This window comes from Salvelinus fontinalis, chromosome 14, assembly GCF_029448725.1.
Source record: "Salvelinus fontinalis isolate EN_2023a chromosome 14, ASM2944872v1, whole genome shotgun sequence".
NCBI classification, from domain to species: domain Eukaryota; kingdom Metazoa; phylum Chordata; class Actinopteri; order Salmoniformes; family Salmonidae; genus Salvelinus; species Salvelinus fontinalis.
In genome coordinates, this window is record NC_074678.1 from 50923398 (window position 1) to 50946916 (window position 23519).

The window sequence follows — 23519 nt, forward strand, 5'->3', positions numbered from 1 at the left end:
CACTGCATCTCAGTGCAAGAGGTGTCACTGCAGTCCCTGGTTCGAATCCAGGCTGCATCACGTCCGGCTGTGTGATGCAGCCGGACGTGATGCAGCCGTTGTCTGGGTTTGGCTGGGGTAGGCCATCATTTTAAATAAAAATTTGTTCTTAACTGACTTGCCTAGTTAAATAAAGATTAAATGTAAAAAATGAAAAAATGTCAGGATCTTTTTAGGACATTCTCAGGACGTTATTTTACTAGTCCTTGATTAAGTGACCATGATGGTATGTCCCAAGGGAATGTTCTCTGGGGGACATTTGTCTAGTTCCCTATAAGTTCCCAGGACGTCACTGAAGACCATGTCAGGACCTTTTTTAGGACATTCTTAGGAAGTTTTTTTTTTACTTCGCCAGTAGCATACCCCCCTGCATCCCACTGCTGGCTCTCTTCTGAAGCTAAGCAGGGTTGGTTCTGGTCATTCCCTGTATGGGAGACTATATGCTGCTGGAAGTGGTGTTGGGGTGCCAGTAGCAGTCATCCATCCTAATGCCCCAGGGCAGTGATTGGGGACATTGCCCTGTGTAGGGTGCCGTCTTTCGGATGGGATGTTAAACGTGTGTCCTGACTCTGTGGTCACTAAAGATTCCATGGCACTTATTGTAAGAGTAGGAGTAAGAGTGGCTAAATTCCCAATCTGGCTTTCATGCCATCACGGTCACCTGATCATCCTCAGCTTACAATTGGCTCATTCATCCCCCTCCTCTCCCCTGTAAGTATTCCCCAGATTGTTGCTGTAAATGAGAATGTGTTCTCCGTCAACTTACCTGGTAAAATAAGGGATACATAAAATAGTCCTTAGGACCTTGTGTGATGGTCCCAAGGGAACATCTCTAGGGGACCTTTTCCTAGTTCCCGGTTTTTCCCAGGGACGGCCATGAAGACTTTTTAGGACATTCTTGGGACCTTTGGTCATGGACCCCTGTTTTTTTGTCTAGTTCTCGGTTTGTATTAAGGATGTCCCCGAGGACGTTTTTATGACATTCTTGGGACGTTGTGTCATGGTCCCCTGAAGCTCCCTTGATTGTCCCAGGTGCCCCAAACCATTAAAAGTAATGGTATCAGGGTTTTTAAGTAAGTGGTACCCTGTTCAGCTAAAATAGTGTAAAAATCTTTAAACAATGGCAATAGTATATTATTATTTGACATGATCACTTACAGTGGTTCGTCCTTTAGCTGTTGCAGCGTAGAATTCTATGGCACGTTATTTAAGTGCCAACCACTGGTACCATTAATGCTAGATAGTGCTAGAGGGCATCTTTGAGAAGAGTTTGATAGCCTTCAAAAGTGGCTGTACTAGAGAATTTAAAACCTTTTTTTATAAGAACATAGTATATGGGACTGATTTTAAGAAATGTTCCTTAATTTATTTGATTAATATTATGGTGTTTCTATTCCAAGAAAAACTAAAAACCCTCTGGGTTTCTGTTAGGATGGAACGGAAAATATGATTGTCGGGAGTAGGCTACAGTACTGGGCTATTTAGCTAAAGAATCCCTGTGTCGTGTGGGAGACTGGGGTTCAATTCCCCGTCGGGGAAATAAGAATTTGTTCTTAACTGACTTGCCAAGTTAAATAAATGTTACGCTAAGAGCATAACATTTCTGCACCATAATTGTATAATTGTAGTCTAACCAATATCCAAACAGAGGTTCAGTGAAAATAACTATCTCATTGATTTATCAAGACCAGTCCCCATGCTTGTCTCAGAGCAGTGCGAAACGGTTGTAGGCTATTGCTTCAAATGCTGTGGCTTCTAACTTCAATATGCTCTTTAAATAAATAAGACCTACACCACATTTAACAACACATTACAAGATACCTGTGCCGTGCAGATGCAGGTTCAATACCCGTGCCGGCCGCCACCGGGAGACCCACAAGGCGGCTTTTGGTTTTAATTTAGAATCTTCCGATCCTCTATATGTAATTATTGGCGGCGAGTCGAGTCATATATTTCGATATACTGTAGGCCTACCAATAGTGTCTTAGACAGCTGCGCCACTCGGGAGGCCCCATCCACAAAGTATCAAAATACAGAGAGGTGTTGGTAAAGGTATATTGTCCTCCTAATAGACCATAATGGGCTATTATAATTGTTTACATGATGTCCAGGTCAGGATAACCAAAACATTTCTTTATTAAAGACTATTAGAAAGGATGTTGGTACTTATTTATTTTGATCCAAAGCCATGAATGAGTGAGTCACTCAGATTTATGTAGGTGCCGGGCTATATGACTGTGCCATAAACTTGATAATATATAACGATATTTTGGAGGTTATTTATTTTTCCAAAAAACGAAGTGAGCGATTTTAATCTGAATAAAGGCTAAAATAATATTTCTAAAGGCCAAAACATTTATTTCTGTTTTTAGAGGGAGAGAAACGCTGGGCCAGTTGTGCGCTGCCCTATGGGACTCCCAATCAAGGTCGGATGTGATACATAATAATAATAATACTTTTTGTTGTATTATTTGTTTTGTCTCTTCTGATGGATTAAACTGAAATGGCAACCAATCACGGCCAACCTAACTAAGAAATACATTTGGCGATAGAATTCTCCCCCTACCCTCCTAGGCAAGTCTATTGTCCAGCTACCTGCTAATAATCATAATGGCGCTGTACAACGTGACCATTTGTGTTTGAAAGAGTATTTTCCAGTAAGCAACAATTAGTTTACCTTCATTAGACAACTTTGTTCCAATATTTCTGTAATTCAGTGATATTTATTCCCATAGTAATTCATTATGGATCCATAACTAAATAAACATCGTCTTTTTGAAAGAGTATTTGTATCATTATTTTATTAACGAAAGCATAAAGATGCCATTATTAGTTACATTGTTTTAGTTTAAACGTGCAGACTGGCACTAAGAACAGCGGGAACGTTTCCCTGGTCAGTGCCATTATTAGTGCAATGGTCCTTAAACAGTTGAATTATCTATGGTTATGGACACTTTTGCCAGCAATAAAGCTTCCACGGCCTGTTCCTCGGACAGTGAACATCTGGCAATATGTACATTTTCAACCCCTTGATCAGCTCGCACTCTGAAAGTAAAGAAAATAGCTTGATTTTTGTAGATATGAAAACAATAACTGAGATATGACCGATGTCATTGTCAGACGTCATTTTCAGGATAAGTCAATACAGCACAGAAAGCTTAACACCAGACTGGTATTGTGGTTGTTCATTAGGTGATGGGAAATATGCAATACGTATACAAAATAATATACTTACTTGTTGTATCTTGAAAAAAAGCAGTGAAATGTTTAAACTATTAACCTGCTTCATTATTTATGTATTACCAGTTGATGAAGAACAACTCCTATTTCATACATCATTGAACATTTGTCTACGAATAAGTAAGAATAAAAAAAGTTAAAATAACTTCTTAGATTTGATGGAGACAATACACATCTTAGTACCAGGCTAAACAGTATTGGTTGTAGCCAAACTGACACTCAAAAAATGGCAAAATGGAGGGTGGTTGATAGCGAAATTAAATTGGAGTTTTGTTTTCAGCATTTTCTGTTCTAAAAATATTTGGGGGATAAAATGCAGTTTTGCGCTCCATTACAAAATATTTGATTGCAAAAAAATGTTTTACTTTGAAGCCTCGTTTTTGCTTTCAGAACAATTATTTATGATTCAAAATAAAAACGTTCTCGACAAAAAGACATCCATTTGTTGCAAGTTGGGGAGGGAGGCTAATAGCTGAACAATAGACTATTCAACCTTTACTAAATAATAGTCTAATAGCCAAGCTAGGTGTGAAAAATCTCTGTCCTATCACAGACCAGATTTGCCCTAACAACCAAGGGGGAGTTAGAGCACTGATTATGCTTTTGGGTCTCAAACTGACAATGAATGGGCAGTATAAAACAAATAATAAACTGACAATTGTGCACGACTTCAAAACCTGCTCCCTGCTTGTTTCATTTGAACTCTCAACCTTCTTGCCCGAAGTCCAGCGCGCTTTCTACTGTGCACCAAAAGCTCAAGGCGCAGAGTCGATAGAGCGCGTCCTCGCGGTAGCTTGCTACTCAATGTAATAAAGTAATGACTTTTCAAATAACTTACCTTACACGTTATGTTGGCTGACAATTTGTTAGCTACGCTGTCCTTACGAACATAATTAAATTGTTTCCAGCAGCACAGTTAGTCACCAACGCTCTGGTTAACACAAAAACTGCCTAACCAGCTCTACTAGGGTGAGTAAAATGGTCAGAGTGGTCTCATTTGTGTCTGGAAGTAGCTAGTCAGCTAGCCAACGTTAGCTTGGGTGCTTGAATGCCGTTGTAAGGCCAGAACGCTCAAATCAACCCTACTCCTCGGCCCGAGCGTCCAGTGTGCGCTCCGGGAGCGAAACGGTCTGAATTCACAAACTGACAATGCTCTGAATTTATGAGCGTCATGTTGTACATTGCCATATTTTCCGTTCCATCCTAACAGAAACCTAGAGGTTTTTTTGTTTTTTTTATGGAATAGAAACACCATACTATTAATCAAATTAATTAAGAGAGTACCAGTCAAAAGTTTGGGCACACTTACTCATTCCAGGTTTTTTCTTTATTTTTACTATTTGCTACATTGTAGAATAATAGTGAAGACATCACAACTATGAAATAACACATATGGAATCAGTTAAGAATAAATTCTTATTTACAAGGACAGCTTACTCCTTCCTCCCCGTCGGGGGATTGAACCCCGGTCTCCCGTGTGCCCTCCCCGTCTCTGGTAATGCCAATATGGAAGACTATCAAATGCTTCTCAAAGATGCCCTCTGGGGTCAAACTAGCACTAACAGAAACAATGGCTGACAATTAAACGACGTGCCACAGAATGCTACGGCAGCACGAAAGGTGTGCTGTAGTATGACTCAACTTTTATTAAAGGAGGAACCACTGTATGCAGTGTCTTAGACCATTGCACCACTCAGGCGCTGTACAATGTGACCGGTCGGGAGTGGGCTACAGTACTACAGTAAGAGCAAAATAATCCTACAAAAATTAAATAATAACAACTTTAGTGTAACAACAGTTTTAGTAAGTAATACTGAAGTCGTGCACAATTATCAGTTTCTATTTAGGTTTATGTCACCCATTCATTGTCAGGTAGAGACACAGTAGGACCCAAAAACATAATCAGTGCTCTAACCCCCCCCCTTGCGCTTGTCTGGAGCAATGAAGTGGTGACGCAGGGTTCCGCACTAAACCACAAATTACCTCTAAATCCCGCAGCATAATTGCAAAACTTTTAGTGGAGCAACCACTGTAGTACTTACTGACTTCTCAATATGACCCCACATGAGATTTGAACTCACAACTTCTGGATTTGGGGTATGCTGATCTTTGTGCTGCGCCATGAAGTCAGTAGAATTCCCAAAGTTCCTTACATATTCATCCCCTATAATACTTCTCTGCACTTAACAAAAAGAGTGACTTCTGCACTGCTATTTTAATGATCAATTAATCTGACTATTCGCTCATTTAATTTACTTATCTCAACAACTTCAGTTTAGGGTTTTTAGTATAAATATCTAATGTTGGTGGGGCATATTATTCTGTTTTAATGTTACTCCTGAATCACTATGATGAGTGTTATTTTAACAGAGCTGAGTTTTACTTTGAAGTGCAAAGTGTAAGAGTAGTTCTACAGGTGAAATCAGTCAGTAACCACGTTTCCATCCACAGTTTTTATTTGAGTAAAGTCATACTGTGTGTATATATATATACAGTGGGGAGAACAAGTATTTGATACACTGCCGATTTGGCAGGTTTTCCTACTTACAAAGCATGTAGAGATCTGTAATTTTTTATCATAGGTACACTTCAACTGTGAGAGACGGAATCTAAAACAAAAATCCAGAAAATCACATTGTATGATTTTTAAGTAATTAATTTGCATTTTATTGCATGACATAACTATTTGATCACCTACCAACCAGTAAGAATTCCGGCTCTCACAGACCTGTTAGTTTTTCTTTAAGAAGCCCTCCTGTTCTCCACTCATTACCTGTATTAACTGCACCTGTTTGAACTCATTACCTGTATAAAAGACACGTGTCCACACACTCAGTCAAACAGACTCCAACCTCTCCACAATGGCCTCTCCGCAATAAGTTATTTATTTTTATTTATTTTTTATTTCACCTTTATTTAACCAGGTAGGCTAGTTGAGAACAAGTTCTCATTTGCAACTGCGACCTGGCCAAGATAAAGCATAGCAGTGTGAACAGACAACAACACAGAGTTACACATGGAGTAAACAATAAACAAGTCAATAACATGGTAGAAAAAAGAGAATCTATATACAATGTGTGCAAAAGGCATGAGGTAGGCAATAAATCGAATAATTACAATTTAGCAGATTAACACTGGAGTGATAAATCATCAGATGATCATGTGCAAGAAGAGATACTGGTGTGCAAAAGAGCAGAAAAGTAAATAAATAAAAGCAGTATGGGGGTGAGGTAGGTAAATTGGGTGGGTAGTTTACAGATGGACTATGTACAGCTGCAGCGATCGGTTAGCTGCTCGGATAGCAGATTTTTAAAGTTGTTGAGGGAGATAAAAGTCTCCAACTTCAGAGATTTTTGCAATTCGTTCCAGTCGCAGGCAGCAGAGAACTGGAAGGAAAGGCGTCCAAATGAGGTTTTGGCTTTAGGGATGATCAGTGAGATACACCTGCTGGAGCGCGTGCTACGGGTGGGTGTAGCCATCGTGACCAGTGAACTGAGATAATGCGGCACTTTGCCTAGCATAGCCTTGTAGATGACCTGGAGCCAGTGGGTCTGACGACGAACATGTAGCGAGGGCCAGCCGACTAGAGCATACAGGTCGCAGTGGTGGGTCGTATAAGGTGCTTTAGTAACAAAACGGATGGCACTGTGATAAACTGCATCCAGTTTGCTGAGTAGAGTATTGGAAGCTATTTTGTAGATGACATCGCCGAAGTCGAGGATCGGTAGGATAGTCAGTTTTACTAGGGTAAGTTTGGCGGCGTGAGTGAAGGAGGCTTTGTTCCGGAATAGAAAGCCGACTCTAGATTTGATTTTGGATTGGAGATGTTTGATATGAGTCTGGAAGGAGAGTTTGCAGTCTAGCCAGACACCTAGGTACTTATAGATGTCCACATATTCTAGGTCGGAACCGTCCAGGGTGGTGATGCTAGTCGGGCGTGCGGGTGCAGGCAGCGAACGGTTGAAAAGCATGCATTTGGTTTTGCTAGCGTTTAAGAGCAGTTGGAGGCCACGGAAGGAGTGTTGTATGGCATTGAAGCTCGTTTGGAGGTTAGATAGCACAGTGTCCAGGGAAGGGCCGGAAGTATACAGAATGGTGTCGTCTGCGTAGAGGTGGATCAGGGAATCGCCCGCAGCAAGAGCAACATCATTGATGTATACAGAGAAAAGAGTCGGCCCGAGAATTGAACCCTGTGGTACCCCCATAGAGACTGCCAGAGGACCGGACAACATGCCCTCCGATTTGACACACTGAACTCTGTCTGCAAAGTAGTTGGTGAACCAGGCAAGGCAGTCATTAGAAAAACCGAGGCTATTGAGTCTGCCGATAAGAATATGGTGATTGACAGAGTCGAAAGCCTTGGCCAGGTCGATGAAGACGGCTGCACAGTAATGTCTTTTATCGATGGCGGTTATGATATCGTTTAGTACCTTGAGCGTGGCTGAGGTGCACCCGTGACCGGCTCGGAAACCGGATTGCACAGCGGAGAAGGTACGGTGGGATTCAAGATGGTCAGTGATCTGTTTGTTGACTTGGCTTTCGAAGACCTTAGCTAGGCAGGGCAGGATGGATATAGGTCTGTAACAGTTTGGGTCCAGGGTGTCTCCCCCTTTGAAGAGGGGGATGACAGCGGCAGCTTTCCAATCCTTGGGGATCTCAGATGATACGAAGGAGAGGTTGAACAGGCTGGTAATAGGGGGTGCGACAATGGCAGCGGACAGTTTCAGAAATAGGGGGCCCAGATTGTCAAGCCCAGCTGATTTGTATGGGTCCAGGTTTTCCAGCTCTTTCAGAACATCTGCTATCTGGATATGGGTAAAGGAGAAGCTGGGGAGGCTTATCAGACTTATCAGTGGTGACCGTGTTATCTAGCCTCAGTGCAGTGGGCAGCTGGGAGGAGGTGCTCTTGTTTTCCATGGACTTTACAGTATCCCAGAACTTTTTGGAGTTAGAGCTACAGGATGCAAATTTCTGCTTGAAAAAGCTGGCCTTTGCTTTCCTGACTGACTGCGTGTATTGGTTCCTGACTTCCCTGAACAGTTGCATATCACGGGGGCTCTTCGATGCTATTGCAGTTCGCCACAGGATGTTTTTGTGCTGGTCGAGGGCAGTCAGGTCTGGAGTGAACCAAGGGCTTTATCTGTTCTTGGTTCTGCATTTTTTGAACGGAGCATGCTTGTCTAATATGGTGAGGAAGTAACTTTTAAAGAATGACCAGGCATCCTCAACTGACGGGATGAGGTCAATATCCTTCCAGGGTACCCGGGCCAGGTCGATTAGAAAGGCCTGCTCGCAGAAGTGTTTCAGGGAGCGTTTGACAGTGATGAGGGGTGGTCGTTTGACCGTGGACCCGTGGCGGATACAGGCAATGAGGCAGTGATCGCTGAGATCTTGATTGAAGACAGCAGAGGTGTATTTGGAGGGCAAGTTGGTCAGGATAATGTCTATTAGGGTGCCCATGTTTACGGATTTAGGGTTGTACCTGGTGGGTTCCTTGATGATTTGTGTGAGATTGAGGGCATCAAGCTTAGATTGTAGGACTGCCGGGGTGTTAAGCATATCCCAGTTTAGGTCACCTAACAGAACAAACTCTGAAGCTAGATGGGGAGCGATCAATTCACAGATGGTGTCCAGGGCACAGCTGGGAGCTGAGGGGGGTCGGTAGCAGGCGGCAACAGTGAGAGACTTATTTCTGGAGAGATTAATTTTTAAAATTAGAAGTTTGAACTGTTTGGGCATAGACTTGGAAAGTATGACAGAACTTTGCAGGCTATCTCTGCAGTAGATTGCAACTCCTCCCCCTTTGGCAGTTCTATCTTGACGGAAAGTGTTATAGTTGGGTATGGAAATCTCAGAGTTTTTGGTGGCCTTCCTAAGCCAGGATTCAGACACGGCAAGGACATCAGGGTTGGCAGAGTGTGCTAAAGCGGTGAGTAAGGCAAACTTGGGGAGGAGGCTTCTGATTTTGACATGCATGAGGCCAAGGCTTTTTCGATCACAGAAGTCAACAAATGAGGGTGACTGGGGACATGCAGGGCCTGGGTTTACCTCCACATCACCCGAGGAACAGAGGAGTAGTAGGATGAGGGTGCGGCTAAAGGCTATCAAAACTGGTCGCCTAGAGCGTTGGGGACAAGGAATAAAAGGAGCAGATTTATGGGCGTGGTAGAATAGATTCTGGGCATAATGTGCAGACCAGGGTATGGTGGGGCACGAGTACAGCGGAGGCAAGCCCAGGCACTGGGTGATGATAAGAGAGGTTGTATCTCTGGACATGCTGGTCTCAATGGGTGAGGTCACCGCATGTGTGGGGGGTGGGACAAAGGAGGTATCAGAGGTACGGAGAGTGGAACTACGGGGTCCATTGCAAACCAAAACAATGATAACTAGCCTGAACAACAGTATGCAAGGCATATTGATATTTGAGAGAGACATACAATAAGGCATAAAGTGATTGCAGGTCATGATTGGGAGAGCTAGCTAAAACAGCAGGTGAAATAACAGCAGCTAGTCAGCTAACACAGCAACAGAAGGTAAAAATGGCGACGACTGGGCAGAGAGGGTCGGATTAACTACACACAGATCCTGAGTTAAGGCACAGAGCCGACAGATAAAACACTAATTAATTAATTAACAGAATTACCGTGAATTAATGGACAGTCAAGCAGGCATCAGCTATGTAGCCAAGTGATCATAGTGTCCAGGGGGCAGCCGTAGATGGAGTAGTGAGGCCTCCACTAAGCTAGCACGCGTTTAAAGTTAGTAGCCCGGGGGGGTGGTCTGCTCAGACGGAGGGGGTCTGCTCAGACGGAGGCCGGTTGAGGGCACCGGTTGAGGGCACGTCTGCAAACCAGACGTGGTCGTGTCGACAGAGAATCCAAGCCGGATAGCGATGGCGAAAGAGAGGTTGTGAATTGTAGAATTGTGTTTGCTAACTGGTGCTAGCTTCCTGGCTGCGCTAGCTGCAAGATAAGCTAGCAGTTAGCAGACCGGGGCAGGCAAGTTAGCCTTTGGGGGACGTCGCGATGGGGGGGAAGTCTGTTTTTGCCTCTTCGTGCGATGACGTCGATAGACCAGTCGTGGAATTAGTAGGGTTCCAGGTAGCTCTAGGTAGCTAACAGGCCTAGTAGGTTAGCAGAATGGGCCTTCAGCGGGCGTCACGCCTGAGGGGCCTGTTGGAGTCCCCGGGCAGATTATGTCGGTATTCCAGTCGTAGAGGATAGGCGGGGTTCCGTGCTCCGTACCGGCAGTAAATGGGTCCGGGTCTTGTAGCCCAGGAGTGGGCTTCAGTGGTAGCACAGGAGCCCTAGCCAATTAGCTTCAGGCTAATTGGTGCCTGCTCCGGGATGGAAACGCTAGCCAGGAGTGGTCACCCGGGATTGTGGTTAGCTAGTTGCGAAGATCCAGATGAAAATGTTCAGAGTTTGCGAAAAGTTTGAGAAATAGGTCCGTTATGCTCTGGTTTTAGTCACGTTGTTCGAACTAGCGAGAGCTTTCCGAGCTAAAGGTTAGCTGATGACCGCTAGCAATGGTTTGCTAACTGATAGCCAGCTAACTGCCTACCAGCTATCTTCAGTAGATGGATTCCAGATCAGAAGTAAATAGAAATACTTTAGAAAAAAGCAGATCCACGCCACATTGGGTGAGGCGGGTTGCAGGAGAGTATTTAGAAGTTGAGGTTTAAGAAAGTATTTTTAAAAGATATGCGAAGAAAAAGATGTAAAAATATATATACAAGGGACACGGGACATGACAGGACAAAGACGTCTACACTGCTACGCCGTCTTATGATGAACTTCACAGGGTGCTGCCATGAGCTTGATGAAAGTGCATGCCATGAGCTTGATGCTCCTTTCCAATAAATGTCAAGGGTCTTATTCTGGTGACATGATGAAAGATGCTTGACTGCCATTTTGACAAAAGTAACAGTTTCGCTCTTATCCATAATCTCATCATGTAGACTACCCACACAGCATACCTGCACTGTATCTGCGAGCTGTTGGCTAGAGCACCAAGACCAGAGTAGGCACATTTTCTATTTAACCTCTCTGGGATATGTGGGACGCTAGCGTCCCGCATGGCCAACATCCAGTGAAAATGCAGAGCGCCAAATTCAAATAAATTACTATAAAAATTAAACTTTCATGATATCACACATGCAATAGACCAAATTAAAGCTACACTTATTGTGAATCCAGCAAACGTGTAAGATTTCAAAAATGCTTTACGACGAAAGCACACTAAACGATTATGTTAGGTCAGTACATAGCCGGAGAAAAACACAGCCATTTTTCCAGTCAAAGAGAGGAGTCACAAAAAGCATAAATAGAGATAATATTAATCACTAACCGTTGATGATCTTCATCAGATGACACTCATAGGACTTCATGTTACACAATACATGTATGTTTTGTTCGATAAAGTTTATATTTATATCCAAAAATCTCAGTTTACATTGGCGCGTTACGTTCAGTAATGTTTTGCTTCCAAAACAACCAGTGATTTTGCAGAGAGCCACATCAATTTACAGAAATACTCATAAATGTTGATGAAAATACATGTGTTATGCATGGAACTTTTGATAAACTTCTCCTTAATGCATCCGCTGTGTCAGATTTCAAAAAATCTTTACCGAAAAAGCACACCATGCAATAATCTGAGTACAGCGCTCAGAGCCCAAACAAGCCAAAGAGATATCTGCCATGTTGTGGAGTCAACAAAGTTAGAAATAGCATTATAAATATTCACTTACCTTTGATGATCTTCATCAGAATGCACTCCCAGGAATCCCAGTTCCACAATAAATGTTTGAGTTGTTGGATAAAGTCCATCATTTATGTCCAAATAACTCCTTTTGTTCGCGCGTTTAGTACACAATCCAAACTGACGATGCGCTGGCAGGTCCAGGCAAAAGTTCAAACGAAAAGTCATATGACAGTCCGTAGAAACATGTCAAACTAAGTATAGAATCAATCTTTAGGATGTTTATATCATAAATCTTCAATAATGTTCCAACCGGAGAATTCCTTTTTCTTCAGAAATGCTATGGAACGCAAGCTACCTCTCATGTGAATGCACGTGGCCAGCTCGTGGCACTCTGCCAGACCTCTGACTCAATCCCCTCTCATTCCCCCCTCCTTTATAGTAGAAGCATCAAACAAGGTTCTAAATACTGTTGACATCTAGTGGAAGCCTAAGGAAGTGCAACATGACCCCATTTCCACTGTATCTTGGATAGGCAAAGAGTTGAAACACTACAAACCTCAGATTTCCCACTTCCTGGTTGGATTTTTATTTTATTCGGTACATAAAAAAATACATTTTGTGTGCACTACGTCATCTTTTTATCTGCAACAAGTCAGTTTGGTGGAAACACACCACTGATGGGAAAATGTTTGTATTTTCTTTATGCATATTTTAGAATATTAACATGAAAATCTGTCGCCAATTAGATGGAAACCTAGCTAGTGGTACAGACATGGTGGCGTAGCAGGAAAATTGGAATGCCGTGAACCAAGAGATTGTGAGGACATGCTAAATAATAATTTTGGTATGAATAAACAGACACACTAATGCTGGCCAAATTGTGTAAAATATGTAAGTTGAAAACACTGTTAAAAGCACTATTTGTGTGGGTGTCCCTAGCCTTGCCAAAAGTCAAGAGCCTTGAATGGATCAGTGGTTTACCAATCAGGGCCTTGATGGACCACATGCCCTGGTACAACGTTTCTTATTTGGGGGGGAGGGGGACGTTTATTTGAGACCATCAGGTGACGTCCCCGGGACAAACCAGGAACTAGACAAAAACCTCCAGAGAACCATACACAATGTCCCAAGAACATCCTAAACTGTCCTCGGGCCAAACCGAGAACTAGACAAAACCTCCAGAGGACCATGACACAACATCCTGACGACCATTTCGTGATGTCCCAGGAACTTCATAACTGCTCGTTAATTGTTAGCAGGGATTAACAGAGAGGTTCCCCTGCGAAATCTGGTCTGTCCAAAACGGGATGTAACATTACAGAACGTTTCAAATGAAATGTATAATTTAGAACAGAAACGATTGTCTGTCAGATAGAATAGGGAGTCATGTCAGCTCTAATTCTCTTTCTATTTGCAACATTTCGGAGCGTTTCACATCCCTGGCCTTGAAAACACCCCCTTTATAATTTTTTGGTAAACAGAATGGCAACAGTATGTTTTTCATGTTATGTTCCTCATTCTAATCAAGTGGCATCCTCTGACTTCCACTCTTCTTAAATATAGACTGAACATCGAAACCAGCGTTTCCTGTGGAAAGTTTGTGATGTGGCACATGCCCATACAAACCAAGCAAAACTGGTCAAGCCAACCAAAACCAAGCCAACCAAAACCAAGCCAAACGGAGGAAGCAAAACGGAGGAAGCAAAACTGAGGAAGCAAAACTGAGGAAGCAAAACTGGTGTTAGATTAGGCCCTGTTTACTTTGGGGTGGCCTAATCACTGATCTAAACGAATAGATTGCCGTAGGCTATGCGTTGGAACCCCTGATTTCTCCTATCCAGTCATGTCAGATCTGTGACTAGTCCATGCTCTGGATGCAGGAAGGGGAGTGGCCTGGGAAAGTGGAGGGCGGTAGCTGGACTCGGCCCGCGTCTTTGGAGTGTTGCTGTGGCTATGTACAACGTCATTCCCGTGCGAAACATGGAGGGAGCTGAGGGTGAGGTCTTGACAAAGACTGGGAGCTAAGCGGGACCTAGACGGACTGACTGACTATCTCTGTGTTCTCATAGTCATCCAGTACATAAAGACAGATCTCTTTTTAATGGTGAACTAATGCCCATTGCTCCTGACTATTTCAGGTGGTCTCTGCTTTTCTGAAAACTCGTCAAATAACTTATAAACAAAGTCGTTTTGAATAATTCTGTGCTGGTTTGAGCAAGATCATGCTGACCGATTTCCTGTCCACAGATCTACTGCCAAAATCTATATAACCAATCCACGGTGAAAAGTTATACATTCCTCTAACATTACCTGTGCTTTAGTCAGTGTGTGGGTATTTTCATCCCTTGTTGTTTTTGTCCGAGCCAGTGCATTTACAAAAGGATATTTTTTTGGTAGCCTACTTTGAGAGTGAACCCCATGCACTCAGATTCTGGCCTGGAGCATGACTTACATTTCAGCACAGCCCAGTCGCTGCTATCTATGCCACTGTGTTAAAGCCCTGGTGCTGGCACTCCCAGGATACGTCCCAAATGACACCCTATTCCCTATATAGTGCACTACTTTTGACCAGGGCCCATAAGGCTCTGGTCTAAAGTAGTGCACTACATAGGAGAAACAGCCATTTCCTCACAGCAGAGCCGAGCGAGGCCTGTATCCAGATAGACTATATATGCAAAAGTATATGGACACACCTTCAAATTAGAGTATTTGGCCATTTCTGCCACACCCGTTGCTGACAGGTGTCTAAAATCGAGCACACAGCTATGCAATTTCATCGACAAAGATTGGCAGTAGAATGGCCTTACTGAATAGCTCAGTGACTTTTCAACATTGCACCGTCATAGGATGCCACCTTTCCAACAATGCAGTTCAATAAATAGAGTTAAGAAAATATTTACAAAATAAACTAGTCTTTAAAAAAAAAAATTAAGTTACAATAAAATTACATAACAATAATGAGGCTATATACAGGGGGGTACCGGTACCGAGTCAATGTGCAGGCGTACAGGTTAGTCGAGGTAATTTGTACATGTAGGTAGGGGTAAAGTGACTATGCATAGATAATAAACAGCGAGTAGCAGCAGTGTAAAAACAAAGGTGGGGGGTGTTCAATGTAAATAGTCCGGGTGGCCATTTGATTAATTGTTCAGCAGTCTTATAGTTTGGGGGTAGAAGCTGTTAAGGAGCCTTTTGGACCTAGACTTGGCGTTCCAGTACCACTTGCCGTGCGGTAGCAGACTGTTCTTTCTATGACTTGTGTGACTGTAGTCTTTGACCATTTTTTGGGCCTTCCTCTGACACCGCCTAGTATATAGGTCCTGGACGTCAGGAAGCTTGGCCCCAGTGATGTATTGGGCCGTACGCACTATCCTCTGCAGCATCTTACGGTCGGATGCCGAGCAGTTGCCATACCAGGTGGTGATGCAACCAGTCAGGATGCTTTCAATGGTGCAGCTGTAGAACTTTTTGAGGATCTGGGGATCCATGCCAAATCTTTTCAGTCACCTGCCCTCTTCACGACTGTCTTGGTGTGTTTGGACCATGATAGTTTGTTGGTGATGTGGACACCAAGGAACATGAAACTCTAGACCCACTCCACTACAGCCCCGTCAATGTTAATGGGGGCCTGTTCGGCCCTCCTTTTCCTATAGTCCATGATCAACTCCTTTGTCTTGCTCACATTGAGGGAGAGGTTGTTGACCTGGCACCACACTGCCAGGTCTCTGACCTCCTCCAAATAGGCTGTCTCATCGTTGTCGGTGATCAGGCCTACCACTGTTGTATCGTGAACAAACCTAATGATGGTGTTGGAGTCGTGCTTAGCCACGCAGTTGTGGGTGAACAGGGAGTACAGGGGGGTACTAAGCACGCACTCCTGAGGGGCCCCGTTGTTGAGGATCAGCGTGGTAGATGTTCCGTCAGGAAGTCCAAGTTCCAGCTGCAGAGGGAGGTGTTTAGTCCCAGGGTCCTTAACTTAGTGATGAGCTTTGTGGGCACTATGGTGTTGAACGCTGAGCTGTAGTCAGTGAACAGCATTCTCACATAGGTGTTCCTTTTATCCAGGTGGGAAAGGGCAGTGTGGAGTGCAATTGAGATTGCATCATCTGTGGATCTGTTGGGGCGGTATGCGAATTGGAGTGGGTCTAGAGTTTCCGGGATGATGGTGTTGATGTGAGCCATGACCAGTCTGTCAAAGCGCTTCATGTTTACCAACGTGAGTGCTACTGGGCGGTAGTCATTTAGGCAGATTATCTTTGCATTCTTGGGCACAGGGACTATGGTTGTCTGCTTGAAACGTGGGTATTACAAACGTGGGTATTATCTCCTCTGTCAGGGAGAGGTTGAAAATGTCAGTGAAGACAGTTGCCAGTTTGTCCGCACATGCTCTGAGTACACGCCCTGGTAATCCGTCTGGCCCTGCGGCCTTGTGAATGTTGACCTGTTTAAAAGTCTTGCTCACATCGGCTACGGAGAGTGTGATCACACAGTCGTCTGGAACAGCTGGTGCTCTCATGCATGCTTCAGTGTTGCTTGCCTCGAAGCAGGCATAGAAGGCATTTAGCTCATCTTGTAGGCTCGCGTCACTGGAAAGCTTGCGGCTGAGTTTCCCTTTGTAGTCTGTAATAGTTTAAGCCCTGCCACATCCAAAGAGCATCAGAGCCGGTGTAGTAGGATTCATTCTTAGTCTTATATTGATGCTTTGCCTGTTTTTATGCTTTGTTTGAGGGCATAGCAGGATTTCTTACAAGCGTCCGGATTAGTGTCCTGCTCCTTGAAAACGGCAGCTCTAGCCTTTAGCGTGGTGCAGATGTTGCTTGTAATCCATGGCTTCTGGTTGGGATGTGTACGTACGGTCACTGTGGGGATGACGTCGTCAATGCACGTATTGATGAAGCCGGTGACTGAGGTGGTATACTCCTCAATGCCATTGGATGAATCACGGAACATATTCCAGTAGGTGCTAGCAAAACAGTCCTGTAGCATAGCATCCGCATCAACTGACCACTTCCGTATTGAGCGAGTCACTGGTGCTTGCTGCTTTAGTTTTTGCTTATAAGCAGGAATCAGGAGGATAGAATTAAAGTCAGATTTGCCAAATGGACGGCGAGGGAGAGCTTTGTATGCGTCTCTGTGTGTGGATTAAAAGTGGTCTAGGTTTTATTTCTCCTCTGGTTGCACATGTGACATGCTGGTAGAAATGAGGTAAAACTGATTTAAGTTTGCCTGCATTAACATCTCTGGCCACTAGGAGCGCCGCTTCTGTATGAGCATTTTCTTGTTAGCTTATGACCTTATAGCTCGTTGTGTGCGGTCTTAGTGCCAGCATCGGTTTGTGGTGGTAAATAGACAGCTACGAATAATATAGTTTAGAACTCTCTTGGTAAATAGTGTGGTCTACAGCTTATCATGACGTACTCTACCTCAGGCGAGCAATACCTCGAGACCTCCCTAATATTAGACATCACGCACCAGCTGTTATTGACAAATAGACAGACACCACCACCCCTCATCTTACCAGACATAGCTGTTCTGTCCTGCCAATTCACGGAAAACCCAGCCAACTGTATATTATCCATGTCTTCGTTCAGCCACGACTTAGTGAAACATAAGATATTACAGTTTTTAATTTCCTGTTGGTAGGATAGTCTCGACCGCAGATCATCGAGTTTGTTTTCCAGTGGCACTTTGGCCAATAGAACCCATGGTAAAGGCGATTTACTTACTCTCTTACGAATCCTAACAAGGCACCCCGACCTTCTCCTTTGGTATCTCTGCCTTTTCTTCATGCTAATGACAAGGATTGGGTCTGTTTTCCGGAAAGCAGTGCATCCTTCGCGTCGGACTCGTTAAAGAAATCTTTGTTCAGTTCAAGGTGAGTAATCGCTGTTATGATGTCCAGAAGCTCTTTTCGGTCATAAGAGACGGTAGCAGCAACTTTATGTATAAAATAAAAAGTTAAAAACAATGTGAAAAAACAAAGAAAATAGCACAGTAAGCGTCCCCTCCTGCCTCATTATTATTAACAAGTCACTTCATCAAATTTCTGCCCTGCTAGAGCTGCACAGGTCAACTGTAAGTGCTGTTATTGTGAAGTGGAAATGTCTAGGAGCAACAACGGCTCAGCCGCAAAGTGGTATACCACACAAGCTCAGAGGAACGGGACCGCCGAGTGCTGAAGCGCGTAGCGTGTAAAAAATAATCTGTCCCCGGTTGCAACACTTCTGTGTTTCAAACCAACTCTGGAAGCAAAGTCAGCACAAGAACTGTTCGTCTGGAGCTTCATGGCCAAGCAAGCCTAAGATCACCATGCTCAATGCCAAGCGCCGGCTGGAGTAGTGTAAAGCCATTGGACTCTGGAGCAGTGGAAAAGCGTTCTCTGGAGATTAATCACTCTTCACCATCTGGCAGTCCAACGGACAAATCTGGGTTTGGTGGATGCCAGGAGAACTATGCCCCAATGCATAGTGCCAACTGTAAAGTTTGGTGGATGAGGAATAATGGTCTGGGGCTGTTTTTCACGTTTTGGGCAAGGCCCCTTAGTTCCGTTGAAGGGAAATATTAATGGCGAGGTTCATACAGAAATTATTTGTCGAGATCGGTGTGGAAGAACTTGACTGGCCTACACAGAGCCCTGACCTCAACCCCATCGAACAACTTTAGGATGTATTGGAACGCCGACTGCGAGACAGACCTAATCGCCCAACACCAGTGTCCGACCTCACTAATGCTCTTGTGGCTGAAAGGAAGCATTGTTTAAACATTTAGTGGAAAGCCTTCCCAGAAGAGAAGAGGCTGTTATAGCAGCAAAGGGGGTACCAACTCCAAATGAATGCCCATGATTTTGGAATGAGATGTTCAACGAGCCGGTGTCCACATACTTTTGGTCATGTAGTGTACATCGGTAGTCACATGAGCCGTTTTTTCCAGCGTTTCTCCCTTCTGGACTACAGGGAGGGAGAGAGCAAACTCCACTGAACTAGTTTCAATGTATGCAATCTGATCTGGTTCTGGGTGCCAAGACTACTTGATTTCCTCGATGAGATATGTTTGGCTCTACTAGCCTAGATACCATTTTGACCATTTTTTTGTGCTGTCTAAAAGGAACCTTACTTGTGAGATTATTGTTGTGTGTCATGCTTAGTTGTTATGTTCTTGGTAGTTTAATTGTACCATATGACATCATGGGATTGAAGGGGCCTAGACATTGTTCAGTACAGTTGAAACAGTTGAGCTGCTACACCTTTGTGTGCAGTGTATCTATGAAACCTACTCTATTATTCTGACTTTTGATAAATTCGTTTTAATCTTAACACAGCAGGCTGGAGGCAAATTAATTATTCCTGTGTTTTCTTCTGTCGATACCAGGGGAAAATCTGTGTTTTGCTCTGTATTTGTGACATTTCCCACTTGGATTAGGTCAGTAGCGTGCCTGGGGCCTGGGCCTTCAGTGAGGTATTACACAGTCCCACCCAAATTAATCCACCTCATTATGATGCCATGGCTCTAGACACTATACATTTAGACAGAAACGCAGTATAACCAGGCGTTGCGTCACCTTGAAATTGACATTTTTATTCAGAGAATTGCAGGGGAAGAGTACAATACAGTACAGTTCAACTAATAGGCAAGAACATAGTCGAGTGCAACAGAGTTATATTAATATTCTTCTTCTATCCATTTCTGGTCCACAAACTTTGAGCTTTAAGTCCCCCAAAAAATAAATACAGTGTGTTCACTAAACAGCGCATTGTCGCACCCAAAGCAGTTTCACCGTGATGATAAAGACACATAACTATTCACTGAAAATGAAAGAAAGAAAACAAATAATTTGCAACATAGGCTATTTGCCATTTTATTTTGTTAATATATAGGCTATTTAATATTAACGAAATAAAATGCGAAACATACATACACATTTAAAGAACATGCATTGTATGCCTACTCACCAAAGACTGATTATTTGAACACAAAATCCTTCCTCCTTTCTTTCCTCAAGAAGACTTCAATGACTCTGTTGTACAGTCTATCTGTGCGTTTTAGTTCCACCAATAAGTCCTTTTCTATCGACATGGAGGCTAATGCTGAAAGCCGAGTCTGTCCAGTAGCATTTCTGGAATACGTTTTGATTCGCTTTAAGGCCGAGAATGACCGCTCGACAGAAGCCGTGGACACAGGGATAGTCACTGTCACACATGCCAATGTGTAAAGTTGCCCCATGTCCTCATTCAGATTTTTCTGCTTAAGGAAATCAAGGAGATCAGAGGGACTTTTCCCTTCAAAATCAGTCATAGCATACATTACAGTCAGTTCTGTTTTTAGCTTGGATAGGTCGAACAGTGTTCCGTGACTCTCTGTTAAGCTGGAGAAGGCTGTTTGCGGGAATTTTTTCCGGTAGGTCTGAAAGTGCCGGGGGTCCAGGAGGGAGAGAAACATACATTTTTCGTCGTCTTGAAACCTGTTTCGTATCTGGCAATTAATGTTGTCCAGAATATTGCTGTGGAGTTGTTGGTAGTATGTGCGAGGGTCTCCTTGTGCTGGGCCTCTGCGTGCGCTGGGTGAACTTGAGATGCACGCTGTGTCATCGTAGATTTGACTGAACCTGCACCTCTCTCGCTCAATTGTGTCACAAAACTCGTTCACCCTTGTCAGGCAGAATTGTACATCAAAAGTTTGTTTCTGTAGAATTCCAAAAAGCACATCCGAATAATTAAAAATCCCATTGAATGTTTCAAGCAAAAAACATAACTCAAAATTATCCAAACGTGCATTAAATCCATCAGCCATAAGCACAGTATCCCTGTCATGGTCACCATGATGTTCCAGTAAATCCATCAGCCATAAGCACAGTATCCCCGTCATGGTCATCATGATGTTCCAGTAAGTGGTTAAACAGCTCCTTTAGGGCAACTCTCTTTTCAAAGACTGCATTGACCAATCTAGATGTATATTGCCACCTCGTTGGTGCAACCTTAGGAAGACGACGCTTGCAGATGTCATCCAGCAGTTGCGTGCGCTTAGGGGATCGTGAGAAAAATGCTGCAAGGCCATTGAGGTTGGCAAAGAAGACCTTGCATTCTTTAAGCTTTGAGGCTCCTTGAGTCAGTACTAAATTTAGTCGATGTGCATAGCAGTGAATGAATAAGGCCATCGGTGCCCTCTCCTTAACTTTAGCCTGCACCCCATTGAGTCCAGATGCCATGACTGCTGCGCCATCAAAACACTGTGCCACAACTTTATCCAGACTACATTAATTTTCCTCCAAGAAATGGAAAATAAGAGCGGCAATGTCATCAGCTTGCTTGCCGCTTGTCACATCTTCAAATCGGATAAATCGCTCCTTGACTCCTGTGTCCGTCACATAACGCAGGACGAGTGAGAGCTGTGCTGCATTTCCCACATCTGTTGTCTCGTCCACCATAACAGCAACAAAGGGAGCTTTTTTAATCTCCATTTTGATCTCTTCTCCCATCACTTCAGCAATAGCATAAATTAGGTCATTTTGTATTTTGCCTGACGTCCCAATGAACACTTTGTTAGTGGACAGGTGGTATTGTAAATCTGTGTTGCTTTCAGAAAGAAAAGAAAGAAGCTCCACGTAGTTCCCTTTGTTTGTGGAGTCAGCACTTTCATCGTGTCCCCTAAAAGAAAGTTCCTGTTTACCCAAAAAACATGACACAATCAATGAGTCTTTTCAATATTTCCCTATTTTTCTTCACCTTTTCATTGTGCAGCTCCGTTGCCCTGCGCGATTGTTCGTTGAGCTGTAGATCCACTCGGGTGTCCCCAAAAGTTTTCAAAAGCACCAATGCTTGTAAGTGCCCAGCTGTACTTTGGTGTCTCGTTGCTGCCTTGGCTAGACAACTCAAGTTTGCAAAGCCAGTGTGGCTCCAAACACCAAATCGATCACTTGCAAATAATAGGCATTCCCAGCAGTACAGTTTGCAGTGCTTCTCGGAGCCTGTGAGCCATTGATAGCGCTCGTAGTTGGAACTTTGAAAGTGGCGAACGAACCCCTTTCCCGCCTGTGACAGGCTTTGTAGCGTCGGCGTCGGGCGACCTCTCCTTACAATGTCTAACTTTTCTTGAAAAGTTTGTCTTGAGAATGGCGTTATAATTATATCCTCGACCAAATCGATATCTTCTCCTCCTTCCGCCATTGTGGGTTGAAAAAACAGCTTAGTCGTACGCAAATTAATTTGTTTATCAAATTCAGTTTCCTAGTTCTGAGGATCTGCATAGACCTACCCATAGGACCTGCTTCTCAATATTGGTAATCCAATCAAAAGACGTGCACACACTACGCCTGCTAGCTGGCTCCTGTGTAACACTGGAGCCAGCCAGCAGGCGTACAATAGCCAAATCTAAAGCTGATTGGTTGACACTAAATTTTCATTTCCATTCACTTTAAGCTACAAGCGCCCGCACTGTTGATTCTGAAGGCCTGAGGGCAGATTTTAGACCCCTGGCAACACATGATGGCTGAATATGATTGGATAAAAGATCTAACATAAAGACCAGCCCTCCAAATCTCAACCTGGGGCTGGAAGCAGTGCAACCAAGAGGAAAGCTATGAAATGAAGAGTATAACTCTTACTCTGGGGAATAATTTAATACATATTTGTGGGAAAATATATTTAAAAATATATATATTCTGATGATGTTTAGGCCAGCAGAGAAGGCCTTGCTGGCCCTGACGGCCCACCACTGGATTAGGTAGAGATCTGTGAAGAAGAAGAAAAAGGATATTTGAAATCATTTGAAATCTTAATCTGCGCTCGATTAAACTTGCCTGGTTTAATAGAACAATAGAATAGTCCCAACATTGTAATAGTCCCAATCTTGCATTCCAGGTAGGCTAGAGCAAACACTCAAGAGTATTTGAAAGATTTAAAATGGTATTTGATTCGAAGTCTGATTAGGTATCACGACCACCGTGCAATGCAGGAGGAAGATTACTTTAGTGTCTAATGTTCATGAATGGCCAACAGATATTAGTATTTTGCTGTATCCCAAACCTTTCGAAAGACACACAGTTTGGGTGTACAGTAGCAGAGGGCAGCCATACTTCAGCACCCCTGGAGGAGGAGCAGGAGGAGTTGTTGGTGGTGGTTTAGGAGAGGGGTAAAGGCTTAATCGGTGGCATGATCTAGTCACGCTCTCCTCTAGAGTGGAAAGTCACTGAAAAGTGAATCATTATGCTAAAGAGAAAACCCACCTCCGGAATTGAAATGGTTCCTCTTCTAGGTCTATATGTTTAGGGGATGATTCACCAACATTGGCCCCGGATTCAAAATCTGGAACCAACAGTTGGTTGTTGAACTTGAAGGTGTTTTATTGAATTCCTCCTCGATTATACACTGCTCTGTACGGTTGTGGTTAGGGACTTCCCTCTGGGTTTCTTTGTGGGTCCATTGCCAACAGGGGGCGCTATTGTAGCTTGTTTTGAACCACGTGAAAATGTGAGACAGTGGCATCGTCATAGCAGGCTTTGCGGAAGGTATCCAGGGAGATTTCTAGTCTGTTTTCCTTTT

General features: G+C 43.6%; 2 protein-coding genes across 4 annotated transcripts in view; one reads left to right on the forward strand and one right to left on the reverse strand.

Annotated features, from left to right (window-relative positions):
• Positions 1-23519, forward strand: part of LOC129811086 (E3 ubiquitin-protein ligase RNF13-like) — a 103323-nt gene that overhangs the window by 23166 nt on the left and 56638 nt on the right. The window lies entirely within an intron of this gene.
• On the reverse strand, positions 19540-21238 carry LOC129811087 (uncharacterized). The gene is made up of 2 exons (XM_055862245.1): positions 19935-21238; positions 19540-19787 (listed from the first exon to the last, which is right to left on the reverse strand). Exon 1 carries the CDS (start codon positions 20854-20856, stop codon positions 19945-19947), a length of 912 nt encoding a protein of 303 aa, XP_055718220.1. The 5' UTR covers positions 20857-21238; the 3' UTR covers positions 19540-19787; positions 19935-19944.